Source organism: Vicugna pacos, chromosome 12 (assembly GCF_048564905.1).
Source record: "Vicugna pacos chromosome 12, VicPac4, whole genome shotgun sequence".
NCBI lineage: Eukaryota > Metazoa > Chordata > Mammalia > Artiodactyla > Camelidae > Vicugna > Vicugna pacos.
This window is the reverse complement of record NC_132998.1, coordinates 504294-529148: the sequence shown is the minus strand read 5'-3', so window position 1 is coordinate 529148 and position 24855 is coordinate 504294. Positions and strand designations below refer to the sequence as shown.

Below are 24855 nucleotides of genomic sequence, written 5' to 3'. Positions count from 1 at the left end.
TTCCCTCTCTTCTAAAAGGCATCAGGGCCTAAGACTGCAGTGTGTTTCTGGGAGAAAACTAGATCAAAGGGCCAGGTAAACTCCGCCAAGGGTTCTTGGAGGGGGTCACTGAGTTGGATGTCAAGTTCATAGACATCTGCCTTCATGACTGACATGGACCTCTGACTGCTGGTATACCATGGCAATCAGCTTGCTCAGGGATCCGGAATTATCCAGAAGATGTTAAATACTCTTCCCCCTAGGCAGTATTCCCTTCCATTCTCCCCTGGTCTAATAACTCATGCTCTGATAGTGAGGCTGGAGTGTGGGAGAGGAGATAAGATACACATTTATCTCTGTTTTAACTCCAACACTTTCTGCAAGGAGGCCTCATCTCTTTGAGGTGCTGCATGGTTTCTGTTAGGCTAGGGTTTAAGTCCAGCACCTGAAGGCTGAGAGGAGGAGCAGGCAGTGAGTCAGCAGACAACCCCTGAGTCCCTTCAGGGTGAGGGGACCTGCCTCTTCACCACGTGCCGCAGGGCCCTTGTCACCTCCTTGTTCCGAAGGGTGTAGATGATGAGGTTGAGCATGGGTGTGATGATTGTGTAGAAGAGGCTGAGGATGCGGTCTGTGGTGACAGAGGAGCCTTCCCGGGGCCGGATGTAAGTGATGCTGGCCGTTCCAAAGAAGAGGGAGACCACGAGCAGGTGGGAGGAACAGGTGGAGAAGAGCTTGCGGCGGCTCTGGGTGGAGGCCATTGCCAGGATGGCACCCAGGATGCGGGCATAAGAGGTGACAATCAGAGAGAAGGGGACCATGATGAAGACCACGGTGGCTGTCATCACAGAGATCTCACTCCTGTGCTTCCCAGCACTGGCCAACCTCAGTACTGGCAGGATGTCGCAGAGGAAGTGTGGGATGATTGGGCGGCTGGGGAAAGGCAGGGTGAAGATGAGGGATGAGTGCGTGGTGGCCGTGATGATGCCCATGAGCCAGGAGATGCCCACCATGGCCACGCAGGCCTGCTGGCTCATGAGGGTGGAGTAGTGCAGGGGCCGGCAGATGGCGACGTAGCGGTCATAGGCCATGGCTGTGAGCAGGCAGCACTCTGAGATGCCCAGGACGATGAAGTTGTACATCTGGGCTGCACAGCCCCAGAAGGAGATGGCCCGGGGGTGCGGGGAGGCCAGGTCAGCCAGGGTCCTGGGCACAATGTCGGTGATGTAGAGGACCTCCACCATGGATAGGTGGCGCAGGAAGAAGTACATGGGTGAGCACAGGGCGGGGCTGACCTGTGTGAGAAGGATGATCAGGAAGTTGCCCAGCAAGGTGACCAGGTAGACCAGAAGCACCACCCAGAAAAGGGGGCCCTGCAGGGCCTTGAGGTCAGAGAATCCCAGAAGGAGGAATTCAGGCAGAGTCTGATTCGCATTAGCCATCACTTCAGGCTAGGACCTGTGGCACAGCCAATAAAGAGAAGTTTATAGAGGAACAATCAGCATTTCTGTAACTTAGTAAAGCACTTTTCATATAGTCCCTCTAGAATCAACGGAGACAGTTAGGGTCCCCCACTTTATGGATGAGACCATGGGTCTCTGAGGGGTTAAATAATTTGCTGGAGGTAATAGGCAGGGTGTGGCAGGCATGACTTGAATCTAGGTTTCTTGACTCCAAGTTCCATGAATTTCCCACTGTTCCCTGTGCTCTGGGTCCTGTGTGCAGGGCCCGACTCCCGTGTGTACTTAGGATCTTTCTCCAGAGCAGGGATGGAGCAGCTGCCATGTCCCACCCCCTTTGTACTCCTGGGACAGAAACCCCAGCCTGGAAGAAACTATCCAGAAACCTCTGCTGTGGACTGAGCCAGGGACTGTCCCAAGCCTATCTCTAGTGATCACTGCAGTGGGCTGTGGATTTCGAATGCCACGCTATGTTGTGACTGTGTGTGATAATACTGCCCAGTTGTATCACACTTTGGGATTCTACAGACTCTTTTAGTAGGTTATCAGGTTCTGTCACCTGCCCTGTGAGCGGAGTTGGGCAGAGACTGGCCATGTTGCACGTTGTCCTTTGCTCTCCTCTTAGCTGGGCCCTGTGATCAGCTGTACCAGCTGTCCGCACCCTGTTCTCCCAGGTCTCCATGCATTCCCTAGAGACTGCCCCCGACAGGGCATGTTACTGTGCATTCTCTTAAAATCCCACTCCTCCTTCAAGCTCAACTCAAGGTCTACCTACCCCATCGCAGCTTCTCTGCTCCTCATGGTTAGAAATAACTACTCAGGACAATTCAGGATTAAAAGTGACCTTAAAGATCATACAGTTCAGCATGACAATGCTCCAATCTTATCTGCAACATCTTAGAAGGTTGCTGTCGTGTCTGTTTGAACATCTGCAGGGACAGGAACTCACCATCTACTGAGGTAGCCCCCTTTAGCTTTGGCCTCCTCTGCCTGTAGGAAGAGTCTTCGTTATATAGATCTTGGCTAAATTCTTAGTCTTTTATAGAATGTCTAAGCCCTTTTGCACCAGACAGCCCTCCCAGTATTTAAAGAAAGCATCTTCCTGCATGCTCTCACGAGACATTACTTGTGCCTGGGTGCAGAGTCTCCACTGTAAGATCCTGCAGGGCAACTTGGATTCTTCTTTCTTTCTTTTTTCTTTCTTTGCTATTTTAGATAATGGTGCAAACAGTGTCTTTGTAAATGCCTCATTTTGCTTCTGTTAACTTATCCCACTCCTGGAAGTTCTGCCCCAGGGAATAAGTGGCTAAGGGCATGGACTTTTTAATGGGTCTTGCCACGTGCTGTGTGTTTTTGGCTTTCTTGCAAGTGGACGCTAGTGGCAACCCAGCCGCCTCTCCTTCCCCGAGTAAAGCTGCGGCTCCTCTTCAGCCTGCCCTGGGCCTCCTCGGCCACCTCATCTTTGCCGCACTGTGAGAGCCTTTCTCCTCTGTCCCCTAGGTACGTTCTGCCCAAGATGCCGTCTGTGAGGGTGGACAGAGAGGTTTCTCCTGGGTCGTCGACTCTTCCCTTCTCTGTTCCTCAGCTCCCATCACCCCTGTTTCCACTCTGCCTCCGTTAGTTTCCCTCTTCAGCTTCCCTTTACCTCCGACGCATCCTGGCAGAGTTGGGACGATGTTCAGAGAGACACTGGCCCTGAGGCCCCAGGTATCCTTTTCAGTCTCGCAGAGAGACAGGGAGCCCTTCTGGGTCATAGAGAGGGGCTGAGGCTCTCTTTAAAATAAAATTTATTTTTTGTTGTGGTAAAAAATACACGTGGTGAAATTGATCATCCTAGCCATTTCTTCACATGTAGTTTGGTGGTGTTAGCACCTTCACCTTGTTGTGTAACACATCTCCAGAACTTTTTCCCTATTGAAAAATGAGTACAACTCTATGCCAGTTAAACAGCAACTCCCCATTTCTCCCTTCCCGTGACCCTTTTTAATGCAGACCCTCCTCCATCTCCAAGTATGCTTTCAATAAGTCTTAATGAGACAGGGAGATGGATAAACTGGTCAGTTAATGGGTATATCAATGGAACAACAGGTAACTTGTGGATAAATGGCCAGGTGGGCAGAGGGTGAGCGGACGAAGTTGTGGCTGGCTAGCTGTGCTGCTGGTCGCTCGGAGAGCCCTGAATGCAGGGGCTGAGGCTCCTAAGGGGCGCAGGAATAGGAAGCGGCCCTTGAGGGGGAGATTCGTCATCTTGTGGGTGAGGGAGCTGGGGTTCTGGAGCCTGCTGGGGGATGTGGGAAATGGGGGGAGGACAGCCTTTATTAAGTCAGGGAGATCTTGGGGAGCACAGCCAGACAACTCATCATCGTTCTTTCAAATTTCGTGGTTTTCTCTGAAGTATTAACGGGAGCTGTGCATGGGGGAGTGTGTGTGTGTGTGTGTGTGTGTGTTGGGGACTATATGGAACAGCAAAGGGGGAAACAGCCAGCTCTATCTGTGGGCTCTGAGATGAGGACCATTAACAGGAACCTGAAAAGACTGTCCTAAGTTTTCATCAGACACTGACCATAGGCAGGATGGAGGCTATGAATGCCTAGCTGATGTACATACCACTTGTCATCCCGCAGACCGGCACTCACTATCCACTGCCTCACCCCGACCACGTCACCACACACACCCCACCCTACTAGACCCACTTCACACCTGCATATCACATCATCGCCACACTTATCACACAGGACGGCTGATCCCACAGCACGGCCGCTCGCTCATGTCATACCCAGGTTTGCATGGTCTGAACATATATACACTTGCTGTATTGTGTGCAGTTTTATCTGGGAGAAATTGTCCAAGGCTCCCCGTCTCCTCCTCATCCCTTCTCCCTGTCCAGCCAGGCTGGTGGCATCTGAATCACATCTTTGCAAATGCAGTCGTAGGGATTTGGGAACCCTTCCCTGGACTCTTCTCCCATGACCAGGTGCCGTTATTGGCTTCCAGCCCAGAGAGAGAGGTTGTAGGCCCTAAGTGGGCCCTGATATACCCACTGTTCCTTTTCCACTCCTGTCCCTGGACGGCCCAAGGCTGCCCAGCACTGTGTGGGCCGCTTACCTGGGGCCGATGGAAATGGCCACCCAGCCAGGGTGGGGCCTGAAGGGCGCAGGTTCGGGCTCTGCCGATTCCCTCCTCCTCTGGGAGACTCAGCCCCGGTGGTGCCCACAGTTATTCTCCAGCTGCTGCTGTAACTCACCCTCTGGGGGCCTAGGAGGCCCTGACTCTTGGGGGTTCCCTGAGTATCTCTGTGCTGAGGTGTGTCATGGGCTGGTGACTCTGTTGGGGTCCCCCGTGACTGCTGTGTCCCCTTCCCTTTCCTTGCGCTCATTTTTTCCTGGCCGACCTGTGTCCTTCTCCCTTTCCTTTTACCTTTCTCCCTCTCCTGCCAACGTTTGCTGCCTCACTCATTGTAGGGTCTCCTTGGTCACAAATGGCAGGAGATTTGAGAGTCCTCCTCCCTTATGTCTAGAATCTCACCATGGGTAATTCATTTCTCTGTGTGAAATCTTGGCTCCCTTTTAAGTGTAGAGGCTTCTGGAAAATTCTAGAAGTTAATGACAGTGAGATGTGGTTAATTCACATTGATTTCCATGCCTGGTTTGCTTTTGATGAAAAGTGTTTCCAGGGAAGACACTGCCTGTCTGGTTACGCATGGGCTCATGGCGGGGGTTTCAGGGTTCCCATCAATCTCCAGGTATCTCATGCTCCTGCAGATGTGCTTAGTGGGGTTCTTTACAGAGAGTTAGCCTTCTGAATGGCTTTAGTCTGGGGAGGGTGGTGGAATTTGGGAGTAGGACAGAGGTGCTACCTGGGATAGCCTGGGCCTTCCCCTCAGCTCCTGGTATCTTCTGGTTGACACGTGCTGTCTCTACTTTTTACCTCTCATTTTCTCCAGTTGTCCCTACATCAACACTGACTCTTTCTTATCAAGGTCACCAACAGCCCTCATGTTACCAAGTCCAATGGATAATTTTCAGTCTTTATCTTACTCAGTCTCTCAGCAGCATTTGAAATATTTGATCCCCTCTCATCCTTGAAACACTTTCCTTTTTAACTTCTGTGACTCCCAAATATACATCTTTGGCCCTGGCCTCTCATATATAGAGTTAAGTATCGCCCCTTGGATGTCTTAGAGGTATCTCATACTTACTTTGTCTCAAACAGCTCTCTTGTTCTTCTCCCAAACGTCCTCATCAGCAGTAAGGGCCCTGTTACCACCCAGTTGCTCAGATCAAAAATCTGGCTGTCCATTTAAATTCATTTATTTTCTAAATATTCCATATGCAGTTTCTCAGCAAGTCCTGTTAGTTCTGCATCAACAATTGAATCCCAGGCAACCACCTCTCACCTTTATTGCTAAATTCCCAGTCCAGCAAATTGTCCTTCATCAGAGTCATTCTTGTTCCATATCTTGTCTCCATCTAGCTCATGTGATTTTTCTCGAAGTGTAAGTCAGATGATGTCAGTCTTCTTTAAACCCTCCAATAGCTCAATAGATTCTCATTGTAGGTAGAATAAACTGCAGACTCCTTCACTTGATCTATAGAACCCTAGTGATTTGGTCCCTGTGTTTAAGCGTGTCTTTTTATTCTGATGTTTTGACATGTAGAATCTTACTAACCCTGGGTAGACTGACCCTCCCAGAGTCAGCTAATTCCTAGAGGTAACAAATGACTTACCTGCAAGCATGCCTTCTATATGCAGACGAAGCAATCCAGAGTCCATACCCAGAGCCACCACCTTTACCGAGTTCTGATAGTCTGGGCCAGTATCCTCCTGCCCTAATCATCCCAAAGCCAGGTACCAGACAACCAGAGACAGCCCCTAAACCCAGAGCCCACTGAAATTATTCAGATTAGCTAATCCTAAACCTGCCTACCCTGCCTCACCCAGTCCTTCCCATGAAAAGCACAAAAAAGTCTCCTGCCCACATCATCCCCTAGCTCCCTCTGCCTCCTGACTGACTGTGGTATTTCTTCATGTGGCTCCGTGTGGTGTGGCATGCCCCCTCCTCTTGGGAACTGTGAGCAACAGACTATCTTTTCAATGGCAGTTATCTCCTGATCTGTAACCCTCACTTGTTTTGTGGCCTAGCATGTGACTGCACATATTTTTGAATGTTTGATACTGTCTCATTGCTCTAAAATAGTCTGCTTTTTTCTCACACGTTTTCCTCTTTGCTCTTAATTTGGATAATTTCTGTTGACCTTTCTTCAATTTCATTGATTCTTTCCTGGACTCTGTCCAGTAGGTGTATGAGCTCACTACAGAAATTCTTTATTTCTGTTGCTGTGTTTTCTAGTTCTACCATTCTATTTTACTTTAAAAAATGTTCTGTTAAAGTTCCCCAGCTGATTCTTTATGTTATCTGCCTTGTTCATTAGATATTTTAACATTGGCCTCATAATTATTTTATAGTCCCTGTAGGATAATTCTGATACATGTGTCATTTCTGAGTCTGGTCTAAAACTTTATGTTTTATTAATGGGTTGTTTCTTCTGGCTTTTTTACGTGTCTCGTAATTTCTGAATGCAGGTTTAATGTCATATGTAGACAAACCGTAGAGACTGAGGTAAATAGTATTTGTACACAGAAATGGCCATGCATTTTGTTGTGTAAGGCTGGTGGTCGATAGCACAAGTCCGCTGAGTCAGGAATTTAGTTTCAGATGTTTAGTTAGTTGTTTAGTTGCTGAGTTGAGTTTCAGTTGTTGCTCTCGATAGTTTCAGCTCACTGCAGACTTCAAAATCCTTCAGGTGTGGGCTGGTGTTACCTTGTGTGTAGTGTGGTGGCTCATTTTCTAATTGAGATTCCCTTGTGTTGATCTGGAGAAATGTCCCAGTGGAGAGGAACACAGTGGCAGATGTGATGTTGCAGGCATTAGAAAAATACAGAGGAAAAATGCCCAGAAAGACAGTAGAGTTGACTGGTTGATGCTAAGTTGTATTGATGCCTCGAGGAGGGACGAGAGTCTAAGCGCTATTACCAGTCAGTTCCTGGGTAGGTATGAGAGCCGGGGGCCTACCTCTGCGGTGGGTTACAGAGAGGCCATTATCTCTGTAGTGGGAGGACAGACATAGATGAGTGGCATGTTCATCTACTTGTTAGAGGCACAGAGCTCCAGAGGCATTTGAATGCTTAGCCAGGCAGGCCTATTAGGAAGCTCAGGATCCTGATGGTGGAGACATGGAAAAGGCATATCTGGATGGATGCTCTTGAGAATTTTAACTTATCAGCTTGTTACGAACACCTTGGATTTGCAGAGGTGGCCTCCCTTCCTCACTAAGAGCTGCTGGAGGATGCTTAGGAGGCCTCTTCCCCACAAGGAACCAGGTGCTTCCCTCAGGAGCTGTCCCCAGCTCCTCTCTGAGATGCCGGGCTGATGACTAGGGTTAAACCCAGCATAATCCAGCTGAGTACATGCTGGGCTTGGTAAAGGAGGAAAGATCCTGTACACTGAAGGAATGAGGGAAATGGGCTAGCTTGACTGGCTCGAGTCAGAGACGTGTTCGAGGGATTGGCTTTTGATCAGGGCCCCAGAATGTACGACTGGCTGAGCAAGAATTCACTGACTTGGGAACACGTTCTCAGGGTGTCAGATTTAACACCCTAGCAAGGATTTCACCACTGCTGGGGGGACTCCTAGTGCGTGAAAAAGTGACGTCCAACACTCAGTGACACGGAAGTACGTGAGTTGCTCTGGAAGGTGGTAAAGGAAGGAATAAAAAGGCTGAGGGAGGTGGGAAAGATGGAATGAATATATGAGGCAAGAATGTAGGACCTCCTAGAAGATTGTTCCATAGGAGGGCCTGAGGATGCATCTGTCACCTAGGCCAGGAGAAGTGTGTTGTGGAGCGGGACACCAGCATTATGAAAATGTTCAGTGATGGCTCTCACTTAACCGGAGATGCTGACAGGACAGATAGTCATGGAGACGGGCTTGTTAGTATTCACAGGAATGATGGGGCCTGAAGTAGTAAGGCCAGGTGGCTCCACTTAACTGTCAGATGCAGTTACCATATGATTGGCAAGGTCAGAGGGGCAGTCAAGGGGCTTCAGGTGCAGGAAGTTGTGGAGGAATTTGATAGACCACAGCATCCTAGGTTTCCCTAAGAAGCGTCTGTGTAACACTCCTAACCTCCTCAGGTCCGTCTGTAAACGTAGCTGCTGAAAGTCAGGTGTGCCTTGCCACACTCTAGGTTCTACAGATTTTGATCATTGCCAACATGGACTAAGATATCTCTTCACCTGAATTTTCCTTTAAGTGGAGTCCAAATGATTCCTTGATAATAGTTTTCATTCTAATTTCAGCCCTCAAATGAGAGTTAGAAATACTCTTATGAGCAATCACAAGGTCCCACACTGTGCCTTACAGTAGGAAATATTTTCTGTAGGAGATGCCAGAGAGATGCAGTCTTTAAGAGTTGCTGGAGGGAGAAGCTTGAGAAAGAAAGTTGTTTAAAACCTGAGTTTATATGAAGTAGACTTCTTTTGTGTGTGTGACATCATGTATAATCTCTTCTGAGATAGCGATTGGTAAGATTAAGAGCCCTTCATGGGAAGGTGGACTTAGTCACTCAGCTGATCACCACAATTATGATGAGTAAAATCATTTTTAATCAGACAGTTCTGTTTTTTATGTACTCTAAATATATTACTTTCCTAATTTGCCTTCTTTATTAAGAGATACCTAGTAGAAAAAAAAATCTGAACTTCTTTGAATACCTCTCTCTTGCTGGCAGATTTGAAACTAAATTTCCAAATGCGATCACAGTTTATCTGAGAAATAACTTTTACAAAAGCAGATATCAGAAGCTCAAATTATCATTTGGAGTAACTTCATGAATCATTCAGAATTTCCATTGATTTTGAGGCTATTAAAATGAATAAAGATGCCCTATTTTTCTGGCCATATTATTGAAGGCTTGTTTTACTTGCTTATTCCTTAGGGTGTAAATGAAAGGGTTGAGTAAAGGGGCAATTAGTGTATTGAGCACAGCCACTCCCTTATTGAAGGTAACTCCTTCTTTTGCTGAGGGTTTTATGTACATGAAGATGCAGCTGCCGTAAGAGAGGGAGATGACAATCATGTGGGAGGAACACGTGGAAAAGGCCTTCTTCCTTTGCTGAGCAGAGGGGATCTTCAGGAAGTGGACATTTCGTTGTCTTCTGATTCTCCTTGCACCGTCTCTACTGGGGCAAAGGGAGTCGTTTTGCCCAGCTCCCTTCTTTTCTCGGGAAACAAACTCCCAGATTGGCATCCAGGGAAGCTAGGGTGGAGAGGTTTGCGTAGAGACGCGCCGACGGACCCTCCTGTGCACTTTGGAGAGTCGAACCTCCTCCGGAACCGGCGTCCACCGCGCGCAGACCCGGGAGACTCTGGTGGCGTGGGGTGGCCGCTGCGGCAGCCTAGCCTAGCCTAGCGCGCGCCGCGCAGACGCCCCCAGAGGCGCCGGCTGCGGCGGCCCAAGCAGTTCTGTGTCCTTCGGCCTTGGGAACGGGCGCCGGCGTTGGTCTCGGCAGAGTGGGAAGGCGCAGGCGGCTGCCCGGGCTCGGGCGCCGCTGCAGCTGCTCTGATTGTCGGCCGCCAGCCCCGTGCTCGCCGGCCCGGCTTCCGCCCGCTCTCCTCCCTCACGCATCCTTCCAATTCTCCTTTTCTTCCCCCACCTTTCGTTGACCCATTCTTTTTTCTGCTGTCGCCTGGGGTGCTCCCCCAGCGGAGCGGAGATTACAGAGTGGTCGGGATGCCCCAACTCTCAGGGGCAGCGGCGGCGGCGGGGGGGACCCGGAACTCTGCGCCACGGACGAGATGATTCCCTTCAAGGACGAGGGCGATCCCCAGAAGGAGAAGATCTTCGCCGAAATCAGTCACCCTGAGGAGGAAGGTGACTTAGCCGACATCAAGTCCTCCTTGGTTAACGAGTCCGAAATCATCCCGGCGAGCAACGGACACGAGGTGGCCAGACAAGCACAAACTTCTCAGGAGTCCTACCATGACAAGGCCAGAGAACACCCTGATGAAGGAAAGCATCCAGATGGAGGCCTCTACAACAAGGGACCCTCTTACTCGAGTTATTCAGGGTACATAATGATGCCAAATATGAATAATGACCCATACATGTCAAATGGATCTCTTTCTCCACCCATCCCGAGAACATCAAATAAAGTGCCCGTGGTGCAGCCATCCCATGCAGTCCATCCTCTCACCCTCCTCATCACTTACAGCGACAAGCACTTTTCTCCAGGATCACACCCATCACACATCCCATCAGATGTCAACTCCAAGCAAGGATTCAAAAAAACAGAAGAAAAGCATCAAACGGTCATTTTCAAAATGCCAGTTTTGAACATCTATGATCACAGTATAAACCAATATGTTGTGCAGATATATTAAAAATTCAGTCTTCAGTGCAAACAAACAAAAAAAGAAGTAGAGAAGTATGAAGATGATACTCTGAATCTCTGGGATGTCTGTCAGTCCCAGCAGAATGAATTCTGTCATATAGGTGTGGTTTTTCATTGTTAATATTGCTGCCTGCGAAGCTGAGAAGAGGAGAAATGAGTGATGAGAAGGACACCAAAACTTGGGAATATTGAGGGGAGGATGTCGATTTCTCTTGAAATGGTAAATCCCTTTGTCCATCTGATCCAAACAGAGTGTCTGTTTGTCTCAACTAGCCCTTCACAAAATCTGTTTACTGAAGTTCCCGTGTAGGCAGCTCTATTTCCGAAGCCCTTTTCTCAGAACAACACAGTAGTCAGCTGGCCCACCTTAATTCGTCTCCTGCATTCAAATGTTTACCCCTTTATCCATACTTTGTTTTGTTTTCTTCTCATACCGATGAAACCCCTCTCTAAGATCCTGGTAGTAATGTCTCATCTTTCTGCAGCCTTAATGCCCTTGGTGATTTGCTTTGTTGCTGCTCTCCTGAACATATCGGACACCTGCTGTATCCTTTGGCTTTGCCTAGTAACAATCTCCAACCCTCCAGTGCAGGAGCAAATAGTTCTTTTTATGTGTTCGGACTTTTGAGCCTGGTAGCATTGCTGGAGAAAGCTTTGCAATATTGCACTCTTTTCTTTATGTCTCCCTTTCTCTTGGTTTTAACTGATGGGAGAGAGATAACAGATGGGTAGAATTCTAGGAGAGCTTTCTTTAACTGCTTAAACAGTCAGGGAGAAATGTTTAGTGGACCTGGATCCCTTCTTATGTTCCCTTAGTCTCCAGGACGTAGATGTGACTCTTAACCAAAAAGTAGAGAGAAGAGTCAGTCTGGTCACTTAAGGACTAGTAAGGATTCCTCCCAGAAAAGAACCTGCCAGGGTCAAGGATCCTTTTGGGCACTTATCTTTGTTCTGATCTTCCAGTATCACTGGAACTAAGGATCTTCAAGATGCCCTCTGAGGTGGGTGCTTATCCAGAACAATTTCATAGTGTAGGACCACCCTTGCCCTTGGATCGTTGTAGCCACTGGACTGTAATGTCAAGGCAACGTCACCCTGTGATTGGGAGGCTCAGGCTTCTGTTCACAAGCCTTAGTCTTTAAGGAATTTCTCTGTATTATCATTCAAAAATTTATATTTCCGTTTCAGAGAAATACCAGCACAAGTCTGTGTATATAATTGTTCTAAGATGTTCATTTCATCGGTATTTGTAATAATGAAAAACTAAACAATAAAAATTCCACCAATAGGTGAATAAGTAAAGAACTGACAACCATTTCCATTTGGAATAAAGTGTGAAATTTATTCATACTGGCTTCAACGTGATACAACATACTGCTAGTGAATTAGATTGTTTCTCATTATATATATTGTGGTTGTATCTGTGGAAGAAACTGGAAATTTATGTGCATATTTCTTAAAGTGCATAGAAGAATGTCTAGAAAAATACCAAACGGTCAGTGATAGCTATTTCTGGAATGCCACTGCATGAAAAATGAAAGACTTTCCCTTTTACATGGTACCCATCTTGATCATTTAAACATTAAAAAAAAAAGCCTGAATGAGAGTTAATCACATTGAAGTGGATCTTATATAATCTGTCATCATAGAAGGGTGATGTCAGTGAACTGTGGACATACTTTTTGACAGTCAGAAAAATTGCTGAGGGATCTTACCTCTTGATACACTGAAGGGTGAGTCAAATTTGAGAAGTCAGATGTGGTGGAAGAAGTGGAATAAAATGTAACATGTATTCCACTTTTCTAACACTACTTGATTCCCTGATTGTTCACAAAGCACACAGGCTTCTTAGGCACTAGTTTGGAAAGAAAGAGTTTCTAGCTCCCCTTACCTGTAACCAAGCACTCGTTACTGCCCTTTTTATACACTGATCCCGTTTATAATTGGACCTGTAAATCCTGAAGATGCTGCCTTATTTAAACTATTTGAAAAATAGAGGAACATTTTACTCTTCAAAGTCTCATTTTCTCCATTTGGTCTGAAGACTGGTTATGGACTTCTTTTCAATTTTATACCAGTTTGAGTGATACACATTTTATCTAGTTTACTCAGCAGAGACATTGGGGGATAAAATATTGTCCTGGGATCCAGGTCCAGAAAATTTTAATTAGTTTTTAAAAAAATAATGTTGGGAATTAACTTTTATCAGGTAATTAGGGAAGGTGTTCCAAAGAGACTCGTGAGGAAGCTGTCACAAGGGGATCAGTTACAGGAGAAAAGCCCTGTGGGAAGTGATGCAATAATGATGATAATAATAGTAAAAACTGCAACATCAGTTTCTTTTTTTTTTCATTATTTAAAGCCATGACATTTAATGAGATTACTTTTTAAAAAATAGACTGTTTAGATTGGTTTCAGGTTTACAGCAGACTGAGCAAAAAAATACAGAATTCCCACATAGCCGTCCCCACCTACACATTTATACTCCCCTACCCTCCACATCCCTCATCAGTGTGTCATATTTGGTACAATCGATAAACAAGCATGGGCACATTATTATCAACCAAAGTCCATAATTTACATTAGGGTTCACTCTTGATGTTGTGAATTCTATGATCTTTGACAAATGCGTAATGTCCTGTAGCCACCACTATAGTATCATACCTAAAAATCCCTTGTGCTCCATCTGTTCATTCCTCCCTCCCTCCCTCTCCCCAAACCCCTGGAAACCATGATCTTTTTATTGTTTTTGTAGCTGTGCCTTTTCCAGAATGTCATTTGGTTGCAATCGTACAGTTTGTAGCCTTTTCAGACTGGCTTCTTTCATTTACTAATAATATGTCTTTTAAGTTTCTTCCATGTCTTTCATGGCTTGATAGCTCATTTTTTTCACTGCACATGTATTTTTTAGTTTACATGTATGTACTGTTCATTGTTTCTAAGAACATTTAGAGCTTTAGCTTTTCAAACTTACATAGTTTTCAAAGAAATAAAGCCAACAACAAAATAAAAATTAATTAAAAAAGATACATACACCTTGCTATTAACAGCAACATTATTTATAATTGCCAAGATGTGGAAGCATCCTAAGTGCACGTCAATAGTTGAATAGATAATGAAGATGCAGCATACGTATATGTAATGGAATACAATTCACGCATGAGAAAGAAAGATACTTTGCCATTTGTGGCCCTTCATTCACTTTTTTTTTTCACTTAAAAAACCAGAATTTTGTAACCGACAACAGGGAAATGCAAATCAAAACCACAATGAAATATTACCTCACACCACTTAGAATGGCTGTTATCAAAAAGACAAGAAATAAGTGTCAGCAAAGATATGGAGAAAAGGGAACCCTTGTGCACTGCTGCTGGAAATGTAAATTGGTACAGCCACTATGGAGACAGTATGGAGATTCTTTAAAAAATTAAAAATTGAACTATCACACAATGCAGCAATTGCACTTCTAGGATATATATACACATATCTGAAGGAGTGTAATCAGTATGTCAAAGAGATATCTGCATTTTGATGTTCACTGGAGCATCCTTCACAATAGCCAAGGTATGGAAATAATCTAAGCATCTGTCAAAGGATGATGGATACGCACACAATGGAGTATTATTTAGCCATAAAGGAAAGAAATTCTCCCATTTACAATAACATGAATGTTCCTTGGGAGTATTATGGTAGGTGAAATAAATCAGACAGAAAAAGACAAATATTGTGCTATCTCACTTTTATATGGAATCTAAAAAATCTGAACTCAGAAACTAAGAATAGATTGATAGTTGCCAGGGGCTGAGGAGTGGGAAAATAGGGACATGTTGGTCAAAGGGTACAAACTTCCAGTTATAAGATGAATAAGTTCTGGGAATCTAACATACTCCATGTGACTATAGCTAACAGTATTTCACATTCGATGCCCAGAATTCACTCATCTTCTGTAACACACACACAAAGGTGGTTACTGAGACAATGGAGATGCTAACTAAGACTTCCTCTTTGACCTATGAATTATTGAGAAGTGTGCTGTTTAATTTCCAAGTGCTTGGAGAATTTTCTGTTACGTTTCTATTACTAATTTCAAGTTTAGTTCCATTATGAGTTGAGAACATACTTTATATTATTCCAGTTTTTCAAAATCTGCTAAGGTTTGTTCTGTGACCCAGGGTATGGTCTGTTTTGGTAAATAGTCCATGTGCATGTGAAAAGGCTCTGTGTTCTCCTGTTTTAGGTGGAATCGTCTATAAATGTCAATTATATCTAATTGATTTGATAGTGTTGTTCAGTTCTTCTATATCCTTGCTTATTTTCTGTCCGCTAATTATATGTATTACTGAGGGAGGGGTGTGGAAGTCATCAGTTACAACTGTGGATTTTCTATTTCTTGTTTGAATTATATGTTTTAACTTACATAATTTGCAATTGTGTTTTTAAGTACAAATGCATTTTGGATGTCTTCTTGGTGAATCGACTCTTCTTGTAGTTAGTGTCTTCATGGTATATATTTCTAGATTATTTACTTTTAACCTACATAAATCATTATATTCAAAGAGAATTTCACCTAGACAGCATATAGTTATGTCATTTAGAAAAAATCCATTCTGATAATCTCTATTTTAAATGGCATTTTTGGACCATTTATATTTAATGTGATTATTGATCTGTTTGGAGTCATGTCCATCATTTTATTATTATCTGTTTATTTCCTCTGTTTCCCTTTTCATGCCTACTTTTCAGTTATTTGAAGTTTTTTTATGATTCCATTTAAATTCACTTATTTCTTGTGATTTTGACTGTGTCTCTGTGTTTAATTTTTGAAGTCATTTCTGTAGGAGTTACAATATGCATGCTTAACTTTCCCCAGTCCACTTAGAATCAAGATTTTACCTCAAAGGATGCAGACACCTTACACCATATAGGCTTTTTTGCCCTCCCCACTTTAACTACACTTTAAAAAACAAATCCTTAAAAAATGTGGATGTTTTCCCCTGAGGCATCCTTAGGCAGTTCTTTCACTCAGCCTCCTCAAGTTCATCTCCAAAATATGTCCTCTACAGCTCAGGGTCACTCAGAGTGCTGTAGGTTTTGTCCATTGCAACATGGCTGAAGAGTCTTACTCTTCTGAATCTTCCCTTAAGAGGAAGTTGGATATTCACTCTGTTGGCGATGCCCCTGGTGATAGTTTTCATTCTAATTTCATGACTGGAAGGAGAGGTAGAGTCATAAGTATCAACCCTACAACTGAAAATCCTTTTTGTATTAAATGTCTAAAAGGAGACAGTTTTAGAATTCTCAGAGCAAGAATAATGAGGAAGAAAATTGTCTCAACCTTAAGAGAAGATGGTGTTTTTTTCCAAGAGTGAAATAAAGCCTTATTGCAAAATGTAATTACTAGCCTCTTCTGGAAAATGTCTAGTATTTCTGAAAATATGTTTGCACAACTTTCTTAAAGACTTTCATGAAATTAAGAGCCTCATTTGTAAAGTTAAACTTTTCCAATAAGCCCAGGACCATCAGTCTTGTGACAGTCCTAGTAATTTTATCCAGTTATTCCATTTTTGTACTCAGACTGACAGTGTTACCTAGCTACATCTTTTTTGTATAAAAATTTATTAAGTGGTTATATCTATATCCATTTTTAATCTTATTAGAAATTAAACTGAGAACTTAAAAATCTATATATTTGTTTTAGAATAATTGTAAAACAAACATTTCTTTTTAGCACAAGTTTTTTTTACAAATAATATATTTTTATTTAAAATAACTATAATCTGCAAAAAAGTCATGAGAAGAGTGGTATTGTTTTAGATTTCTTGTAAAATTTTAAAATGTCTGGCTCAAAAATATGTTTACTGGGAAGAAATATTTGAACTGGTTTTGGAAGATTCCGTCCCCCCACTCCTTGGCAAGTCTGGAATATAACTTTGACACTTCTTTATGATAAATTCATCTGAGATGCTATTTTACTAAGGAGAGGGTTAAAGGAGTTCTGCCTTTGTTTTCATGGGGAGGAATTCAAGAATATTATTACTCTTCAGATTTTCTTTTGAGTTTGAGGTCTTTACATTCATTAAAGACTCACAATCTTTCTGGACACATCTTTGAAGGCTTGTTTTACTTGTTTATTCCTTAGGGTGTAAATGAAAGGGTTGGGTAAAGGGGCAATTGAGGTGTTGAGCACAGCTACTTATTGAAGGCAAATCCTTCTTTTGCTGAGGGTTTTATGTACATGAAGATGCAGCTGCCGTAAGAGAGGGAGATGACAATCATGTGGGAGGAACATGTGGAAAAGGCCTTCTTCCTTTGCTGAGCAGAGGGGATCTTCAGAACGGTCCAGATGATGTTTGCGTAGGAGAGAATCACCATCACCAGGGTGACCACCAAGGTCACAACTGCTAAGATAAAGTCAGCCAGCTCCAGGAGTCGTGTGTCTGAGCAGGATATTTCTATGAGGGGTCCATAGTCACAAAAATAATGATTCAGCATGTTGGAGGCACAGAAATCCAGTTGACTGGTTAGGACGACTGGGGATACAATGATGAGGAATCCCCCCAGCCAGGAGCAGAGAACCAACTGGATGCAGACTCTGTTGCTCATGATGGTCGTGTAATGCAGGGGTTTGCAGATGGCCACATAGCGGTCATAGGACATGGCAGCCAGAAGGTAAAACTCTGTGACCCCAAGGAATATGGCAAAGAAATACTGAATGAAGCAGCCAGCAAAGCTGATGCTCTTGTTCCCGGTTGAGATGCTGAACAGTAGCCTAGGAGTAAAAGTGGTTGTAAAGAAAATTTCTAGGAAGGAGAAGTTCCGGAGGAAGAAATACATGGGAGTCTGGAGATGGGAGTCCAGTAGTGTAAGGGTGATGATTGTCAGGTTACCTAAGATGCTGAATACATAGGTGAGGAAGAGAAGTATAAAGATTACAAATTGAATCTCTGGGATGTCTGTCAGTCCCAGCAGAATGAATTCTGTCAAAAAGGTGTGGTTTCTCATTGCTGCCCTTTGCTGCCTATGAAGGTACAAAGGAAAGAAGTCAGTGATGAGAACGGAAGAGAAGCCCAGGAGCATTTAGAAGAGGTTAAGCTTTTCTTATTGAATTGTTTCAAATGCCTTTTTTCCTGTCATTTTGACATGGATGAGGTTTTCTATGGGACAGAGGGTGACTCGTCACAAGAACGATTTCCCTGAAGTCTCACGTGGGAGGGTGTCCTCCGCGGCCCCTTCTCAGGCTCCCCCTCAGCTCTCCTAGCCTGTCTTCTAAACCAGTGCCTACGTGATCTTTTTCTGTTTTCTATTTTTATTTCCACTTTGAATGATAGCCCTAGTTTTGCTCTTTCATTGCTTCTGCTCATTTGGCAGTAACACCTCATTCCTGTAATTTTCTTGTTCTCTGTGTGAGAAGGAAAGCTCACCTGTTAGCTGCAGTTGAGGAGCCTTTAGGAGGGAATCAGCAATGCTGTTGTAACTGTGGTGACCAAAGATGGCCTAACTTCCCTTTGATGTTTTTGAATTTGTGGACCATTGTAACTAATATTATCAGTCTGTAAATCTTTGCTGCCAGTGTCAGCTTTCCCTCAGGCCCTAGTTCTCCTGTCTTAGATGGTTTTAGCAGAGAAATAGATGGTACCTCTCCAATCAGATCCCTGCTATAATTTTCTTCCGTATCCATGTCTATTATATTAATAAGTATGTGATATTCTCTGGCTAGAAAAATATAACTGGAATCAAAAGTTGCAAGCCTTACTTACAAATTTCTCATGAATAACTTGAATGATTAGGGGGCTATTTATACCATACTTTGAGAATTCATGTAATTAGTTTTTGCTTATTGATAAGGAACAGGTTTCTGAATATTTACATCTTTTTATTATACATTTTACCGTAAATTTGTAATAAAAATTACTTAACTTCTGTTTAAACTTCTCCACAATTCTCAAGTTCTCAAAGCCATTTTCAGCAGATAACTTATGTACAATACTTGTCTTTTTGTGACTGGCTTATTTTGCTTAGCATAATGTTCTCAAGGTTAATCTATCTTGTACCATGTGATAGGATTTCCCCCCTTTTTAAGGTTAAATAATATTCCATTGTACATATATATTACATTTGCCTGCCTATTTATCTGTAGTGGATGTTTGGGTTGCTTCCATCACTTGATTATTGTGAAAATGCTGCTGTAAACATGGGTGTGCAAATATATCTTCAAAATTCTACTTTCATTTCTTTCGGGTGTATACCCAGCAGCATATCTTGCTGGATCCTATGATAATTCTATTTTCAGTTTTGCTGGATACCACCATACTGCCTTCCAGACTGGGTGCACTCTGTGTGGAATTTTTACATCAAAATGAGTATCTGAAAATCTGTGACACAGAATAAATGCAGAGAGATGTCTGATTCTAAGATAAGAATTAACACATAGGATGCATTCTTTTCAGGCATTGACCATTTTCTGTTTTCTGTGTATATGTCACCTTTCCCCAAAACAGACTGTGAGTTCCTTAAATGCAGAGGAAGGGCAAGAGAACCAACACCTGCTGAATGACTGTAGTGTTGGTTTTATGCCAGGCTCTTCATAAATACATTCTTTCTCTTTTGATGTTCTTTTAGTCCCCAGTAACATTGGCAAAAACACACAGTATAATCAAAATACATGGTTATTAAATAAATGAAAAAAGGTGGTGCCCTTCTCTTTCTTTTACCCCCTCCCCCCATTTTGTTCTCTGTTTACCCTTTGTCCTTGAAAGTCAACCATATAAACTGTGCATTTTCCTAGCTTTTTTTGTCTGACAATGAATAGGAACTTTCAAGAGTTAGTCTAGGGTAAAGTCTCTTCAATCTATAAATTGATGTTACCACTTCCCTTCTCTCTTCCACTGATGAATGATCAATGAGTCATGTAGTCTCTGGTGAGATTTTAGGGGCTGAGAGCCAGGCCTCTGTTAGCAAGGCTGTATTTTGAGATTTTCCTTGTTCATAGTTGGTGCTCCTCTATCCCCAAAAAATAAAAATCTGTATTTCTGTTATGTGTTACTGAGGGTGAGGGGAATACAATAATTTTTAAATGACTTAATGCATGTAAAGTTTGTTTGGGCACAGAACTCCTTCATGCTTTGTTTTCGTAATACTGACCTGTCACTGATGGAAAGAGAAACCTCAGAGAGCACATGATTTCAGGAGGGGCTTTCAGGAACTACTTTAAATTCTTACCCCTGACACTTAGAGGGAGGTGTTCATTTGTACCTGGACTCCTCCATCTGTGCTCTCTAAGCTCCCTTGATGGGCTGAGTCACTTTCCATAAGATACAGGTACAGCCCAAACACAGAACCAGGAAGTGGGCTACCAGATTATGTGGTCATAATATTCTTTTTCAGAAATGTTGGCATTCATTCCAAGAAAGAAGCTTTGAATTTTAGAATCAATTAGGCATTTTCATATTGTTCTGATCTTTTAAGTTTCCTGAAATAAAGAAATCCTTAGCCCCGCTCCATATATCCCTGGCCCATGTGCCTATCTGGAACACCAGAGAGCCATCTTTGCCATTGTCCCTAAGAATGTCCCAATCACAGGATGTGTGGAACCTGAAAATGTCATCCAGTACCTGAATGTCCAGGTTCTTGCACTTCCTGGTCATTAATTGATGGTCTTTGGTGAACAGATGTATGTTATCATTCAAAATTTCACATCCATATTCTATATAAATTCTATGATAATTCTGTTTCAATCATTTTACAAGGATGTTCATTATAGCCTTGTTTATAAATGTAAAAACTTGGAAACAATTAAAATTTCCGTCAATGTGGAAGTGACTAAATAACTTTGGCACATCCAAACTATAAAATGCAATACACCAATACAAATAAATGGGAAATATTTATGTGAACTCACTTGGAAAGATGTATTTGATATATTGCTAAGTGAATAAAGCAAGCTGCCGAACAGTAGTGTATTATCCCATTTAGGTTAAAAAGTATATATCATACATGCTCTAAAACTATATTTTTATGTGCGTAATCACATAGATCTGGAGAAATTTTCAGTATTGCTTTTATGGAGTTAGATGAGGAAGTGGAGGACATAAGGGGAGCTGTCTCTTTTTACTTTCTATTTGTCTGTATTCCATGAATACTGTAAAACAAGCGTGAGTTACTTTTTAATTAAGAAAAATCACAGTAATATAATTTCATGCTCTATAATCACAAACAGGTAACACTGATTTAACTAGAAGCTGAGAATATACTTACACTTGGCTTTCAGGGCAAGTTCTGTAGGGTTTTACCCGTGCACCTCTATGGAATGAATCGCAGTTTAGAAGTCAGATGTGGAGGAAAGGTGGCATAAAACTGAACTTGTCTGCTTTCCCACCGCTACTTACTGACCTAATTCATCTCAAAAGTTCACAAACTTATGACAATTTGGTAGAAAAGCTCCTACTCCTCCTGCTGTATATCAGCTTAGCTGTCATTTGCCACTTGTTATCTCCACATTAAATGTAAAATGCCCCCCAGCCAGCAGGTAATCCTTTGAGGTGTGATTTATTTAAGTTAAATGTGTTTATGGTAGTGATAATAGAAACCACCCTCCCTTCAAAGTCTTGTTTCCTCCATTCTGACTCATCAGAGCCTGGATATGTGCTGCTTCTGATTTTACACCAGATGGAAGCATATTTTAAATATTCTGTTCTGGGGAGACCTCAGCATAATCAGATGAGGAAGGAGAGAAAGATCCCAGGAGACCCCCATTCAGAGCGTGCCAGTGAACCCTATTTGCTGAGAACTCTGGAATTGAACTTTTAATAAGGGACTGGAGAAGAAGTCCAAAGAGATGCTGAGGAAGTTAGCAGGAGAGCATCAGTATAGTTCAAAAGCCTCGTGGAAGCTGGAGTAATGACAACGATGAAAAATAATCGTGGGAACTAGAACAGTATATTTTTTGAGCCATTTACCATGTGCTACGCATAACACTACACAACACACCTTCATTATATTGTGCATAATGCTGGACGACATACCTTAATTATTTGTTTAATGTTCCTAACACCATATGCCTCCTAAAGAACAAGGTGTAGGAGGCCATTTGCCTTCTGTTGCCGTGGTAATCTTACATTGGTCAGGTAACACGAGCTATGTAGAGGGTTTAGCGTTTTCCCCATTAGCCCCTTTCCCTTCACTTTAGTCTTTTGTGCCCTGAAAAGGAAAAGTCTACCAAGTTTCTGATAGATGTGCGTGGTGGATGTGTGTGTTTGCTGAAGGAGACTTACGGCGAGCACTCAGTCATAAGGTATTACAAGTGTCCTCAGCTTCAGTCACACTGTGAGAGGTCCATCCTTGTTCCTCTGCCCCAAACCTCCTGGTTAACCAATCCTCCAACTTTTTTTTCATTCCAAGTCTCTGATTATATAGACAAACCATTATCTTCTAAGCACTGAATGGTATAGGTCTAACTCTCTAGACATCTCTCCTTCCAGACAGAGTGACAACTGTTAATATCAAAGTTCTGCTGGTGGGATGATTTCCCTTCCCAACTACTGTTCATGGCCGTGCCTCATTGGTGTTGTAACACCATGCTAGTCCACCGCTGGCTCATGTCAGTATATTGCACAGAGCCATCTGTAAAGAAGGCTTTATTTTCTCTTCCCTAGTCCATTAGTCATTGGGAACCCGCCTCCCTGACCCCCACCAAACATGAAGTTACAGGTGTGGTTTGAGGTAGGAGAGGCACCAGAGGAAGAGGTAATACATCAGGAGTGCGAGCCTTCTGCCTGTGCACGTTGCTTCTGCCTTGAAGGGTCTGCATGAGCTTCATCTCCTATGTCTCACTTCCACTTGAAGCTGGGGCATTTTCAGACACTTCTATTTTTATGACTTTGAAAAATATTCACTCAGTTCATGATGAGTAGTTCAAGGTGCATGTTTTTAGCTTGCCCCATGAATAGACATTCAGTCTGTGCCAGGCCCAGTAATGAGCAAAACACTTATTTCTCAGAACAGCAAGTTAATTGCTAAAGATGGTGTGGATTTATCTTAGGGGGTTTGTATTCAGACTTACCTACGGGAGCATGCCACAAATTCTACACTGTGTCCTGATCTCCCACCGACACTTTGAATACAGTGAAATCCAGAGAGTCATAAGGACTCTGCTTGCATCAAAGTCTGGGCCATCTGGAGAGCTTTCCCTTATTATGAGCAGTTTTATGGATTACTTAGTACGTGGGCCAGAACAGCAGTCACCAATGTGGTGTATATTATCTCATCAATGTAGTGTATTGTACTTTTTGATTCCTCTTAGGAGGTACAAAATGTAGTAATTTTTATTCTAATTTGAAGGTATACCCTGATATGCCCTTAGACACCTGGAATCCCAGAAACTTCACTGAGGAAGCAGGAAACGACAGTGTCTTGGAATTTATCTTCTTCCCCTGGGCAAGCGTGTGTCTTACCATGGAATCCAGCTACTTGTTTCTTAGGTCCTCTTGTCCTCAGTGTCGTGAACAGACCCACAGCTTGAAGTAGAGCCAGCCAGCTGAGCCAAGCCGAGTTCACCAGCCCACAGAACATCACACTGGTTCAGTGCATCAATCTCTGTAGCTATTCAAGTCACCAAACAATCAAACCAGGAGTAAGTGGTAGAGTTGGGGTAAGCCAGTTGCTAAATTTATCAGTGAACCAACAAGATACCTGAGGGAGTAGTTGAACAAGGAGTGAAACAATCTGATGACATGTGCTTTAACGGAATTACAGGTTTTGAAAATAAAGGACAATGGAGAGAATGGAAAAGAATCTGAAAAGAAAACAAAACATGTATGTGTATGTATAACTGAATCGCTTTGCTGTATACCTGAAACTGACATTGTAAATCAACTGCACTTCAAAAATTTTTTTTAAAAAGGAAAAAGAAATATTAAATTTCTCTTCTCTCTCCAATAAGATAATTAGTTTTAATATCATCCATTGTATAATAATGAATGGGAATATGACAAAAGAATGGAAGAGAATTAAGGATAAGAGAATACATATATGAGATGCTCCCTAACTTCTCCAGGTGGTAGTATCTGCTCTGTCCTCTCCCTTTTGATTGCGTTGGTGTATTTCTGCTATAATACTTACCATGAGGTCTCCTACTGGTTATAAGGGCCTTGAGGGTAGAACCATGACTTTTCACCCATTTATCTGCAGCGTTTTTTGCAGTCTTGGTGTAAGTAGACCATCAACAAATGTTACTCTACTGACTATCTCGTGAATAAGAAAAAAAAAAGGCAGTGGAGAGGCAGGAGGGTACCTACCCCCTCTCCAGGATCAGAAATATGTGAAGGACAGGTGTGCTGAGAATTTTCAGAGGATTTTGAAGATGACAGATCACTCGGGGGTAATGAAGGATGATCTAGAGAGTTTTCTGGTAGTGATTAAGTTGACAGGGAGGAAATAACAGGATGTAATTCGTTCTGAAGTTCTCTTAGGAGAAGGAACATCAGCTGTAATTGTTACCTCTTCTGGGCCTGTTAGTCAGTGCCGAGGGCAGAGTGTTGAAAGAGCTGGGCCAGAGCTAGTTGAGGTAGTGCCTTGTGGACTGTGGTGAAGAATTTGGAATTTAAGTAATGGGAAGCTCTCAGAGGGTTTTAAGAAAGAAAGTGACATGATATGATTTCTATTTTTAAAAGATGAAACCATGAGACATTGTTTTCCTCAGTCTGTCTCACTACAGTTTTTGTTTTTTAACATTTTTTATTGATTTATAATCGTTTTACAATGTTGTGTCAAATTCCAGTGTACAGCACAATTTTTCAGTTATAGATGAACATACATATATTCATTGTCACATTTTTTTCTCTGTGAGCTACCATAAGACCTTGTGTATAATTTCCCTGTGCTATACAGTATAATCTTGTTTATCTATTCTACAATTTCGAAATCCCAATCTATCTCTTTCCACCCCCCGCCCCCTTGGCAACCACAAGTT

The 24855-nt window shown here is 42.9% G+C and overlaps 4 protein-coding genes and 1 pseudogene across 4 annotated transcripts in view; 3 read left to right on the top strand and 2 right to left on the bottom strand.

Moving 5' to 3' along the window:
• Positions 1–24855, top strand: part of LOC140700339 (olfactory receptor 6C2-like) — a 105878-nt gene that overhangs the window by 8972 nt on the left and 72051 nt on the right. The gene's annotated exons all lie outside the window — the stretch shown is intronic.
• Positions 1–24855, top strand: part of LOC102533739 (olfactory receptor 6C2-like) — a 92054-nt gene that overhangs the window by 8995 nt on the left and 58204 nt on the right. The gene's annotated exons all lie outside the window — the stretch shown is intronic.
• On the bottom strand, positions 404–1422 carry LOC140700376 (olfactory receptor 10P1). The gene has a single exon (XM_072973886.1). The coding sequence runs from the start codon at positions 1416–1418 to the stop codon at positions 480–482; it is 939 nt and encodes a 312-aa protein (XP_072829987.1). The 5' UTR covers positions 1419–1422; the 3' UTR covers positions 404–479.
• Positions 9780–12208, top strand: LOC140700342 (lymphoid enhancer-binding factor 1 pseudogene; annotated as a pseudogene).
• Positions 17079–17891, bottom strand: LOC140700341 (olfactory receptor 2AP1-like). Its single transcript, XM_072973838.1, has one exon. It carries the CDS (start codon positions 17889–17891, stop codon positions 17079–17081), a length of 813 nt encoding a protein of 270 aa, XP_072829939.1.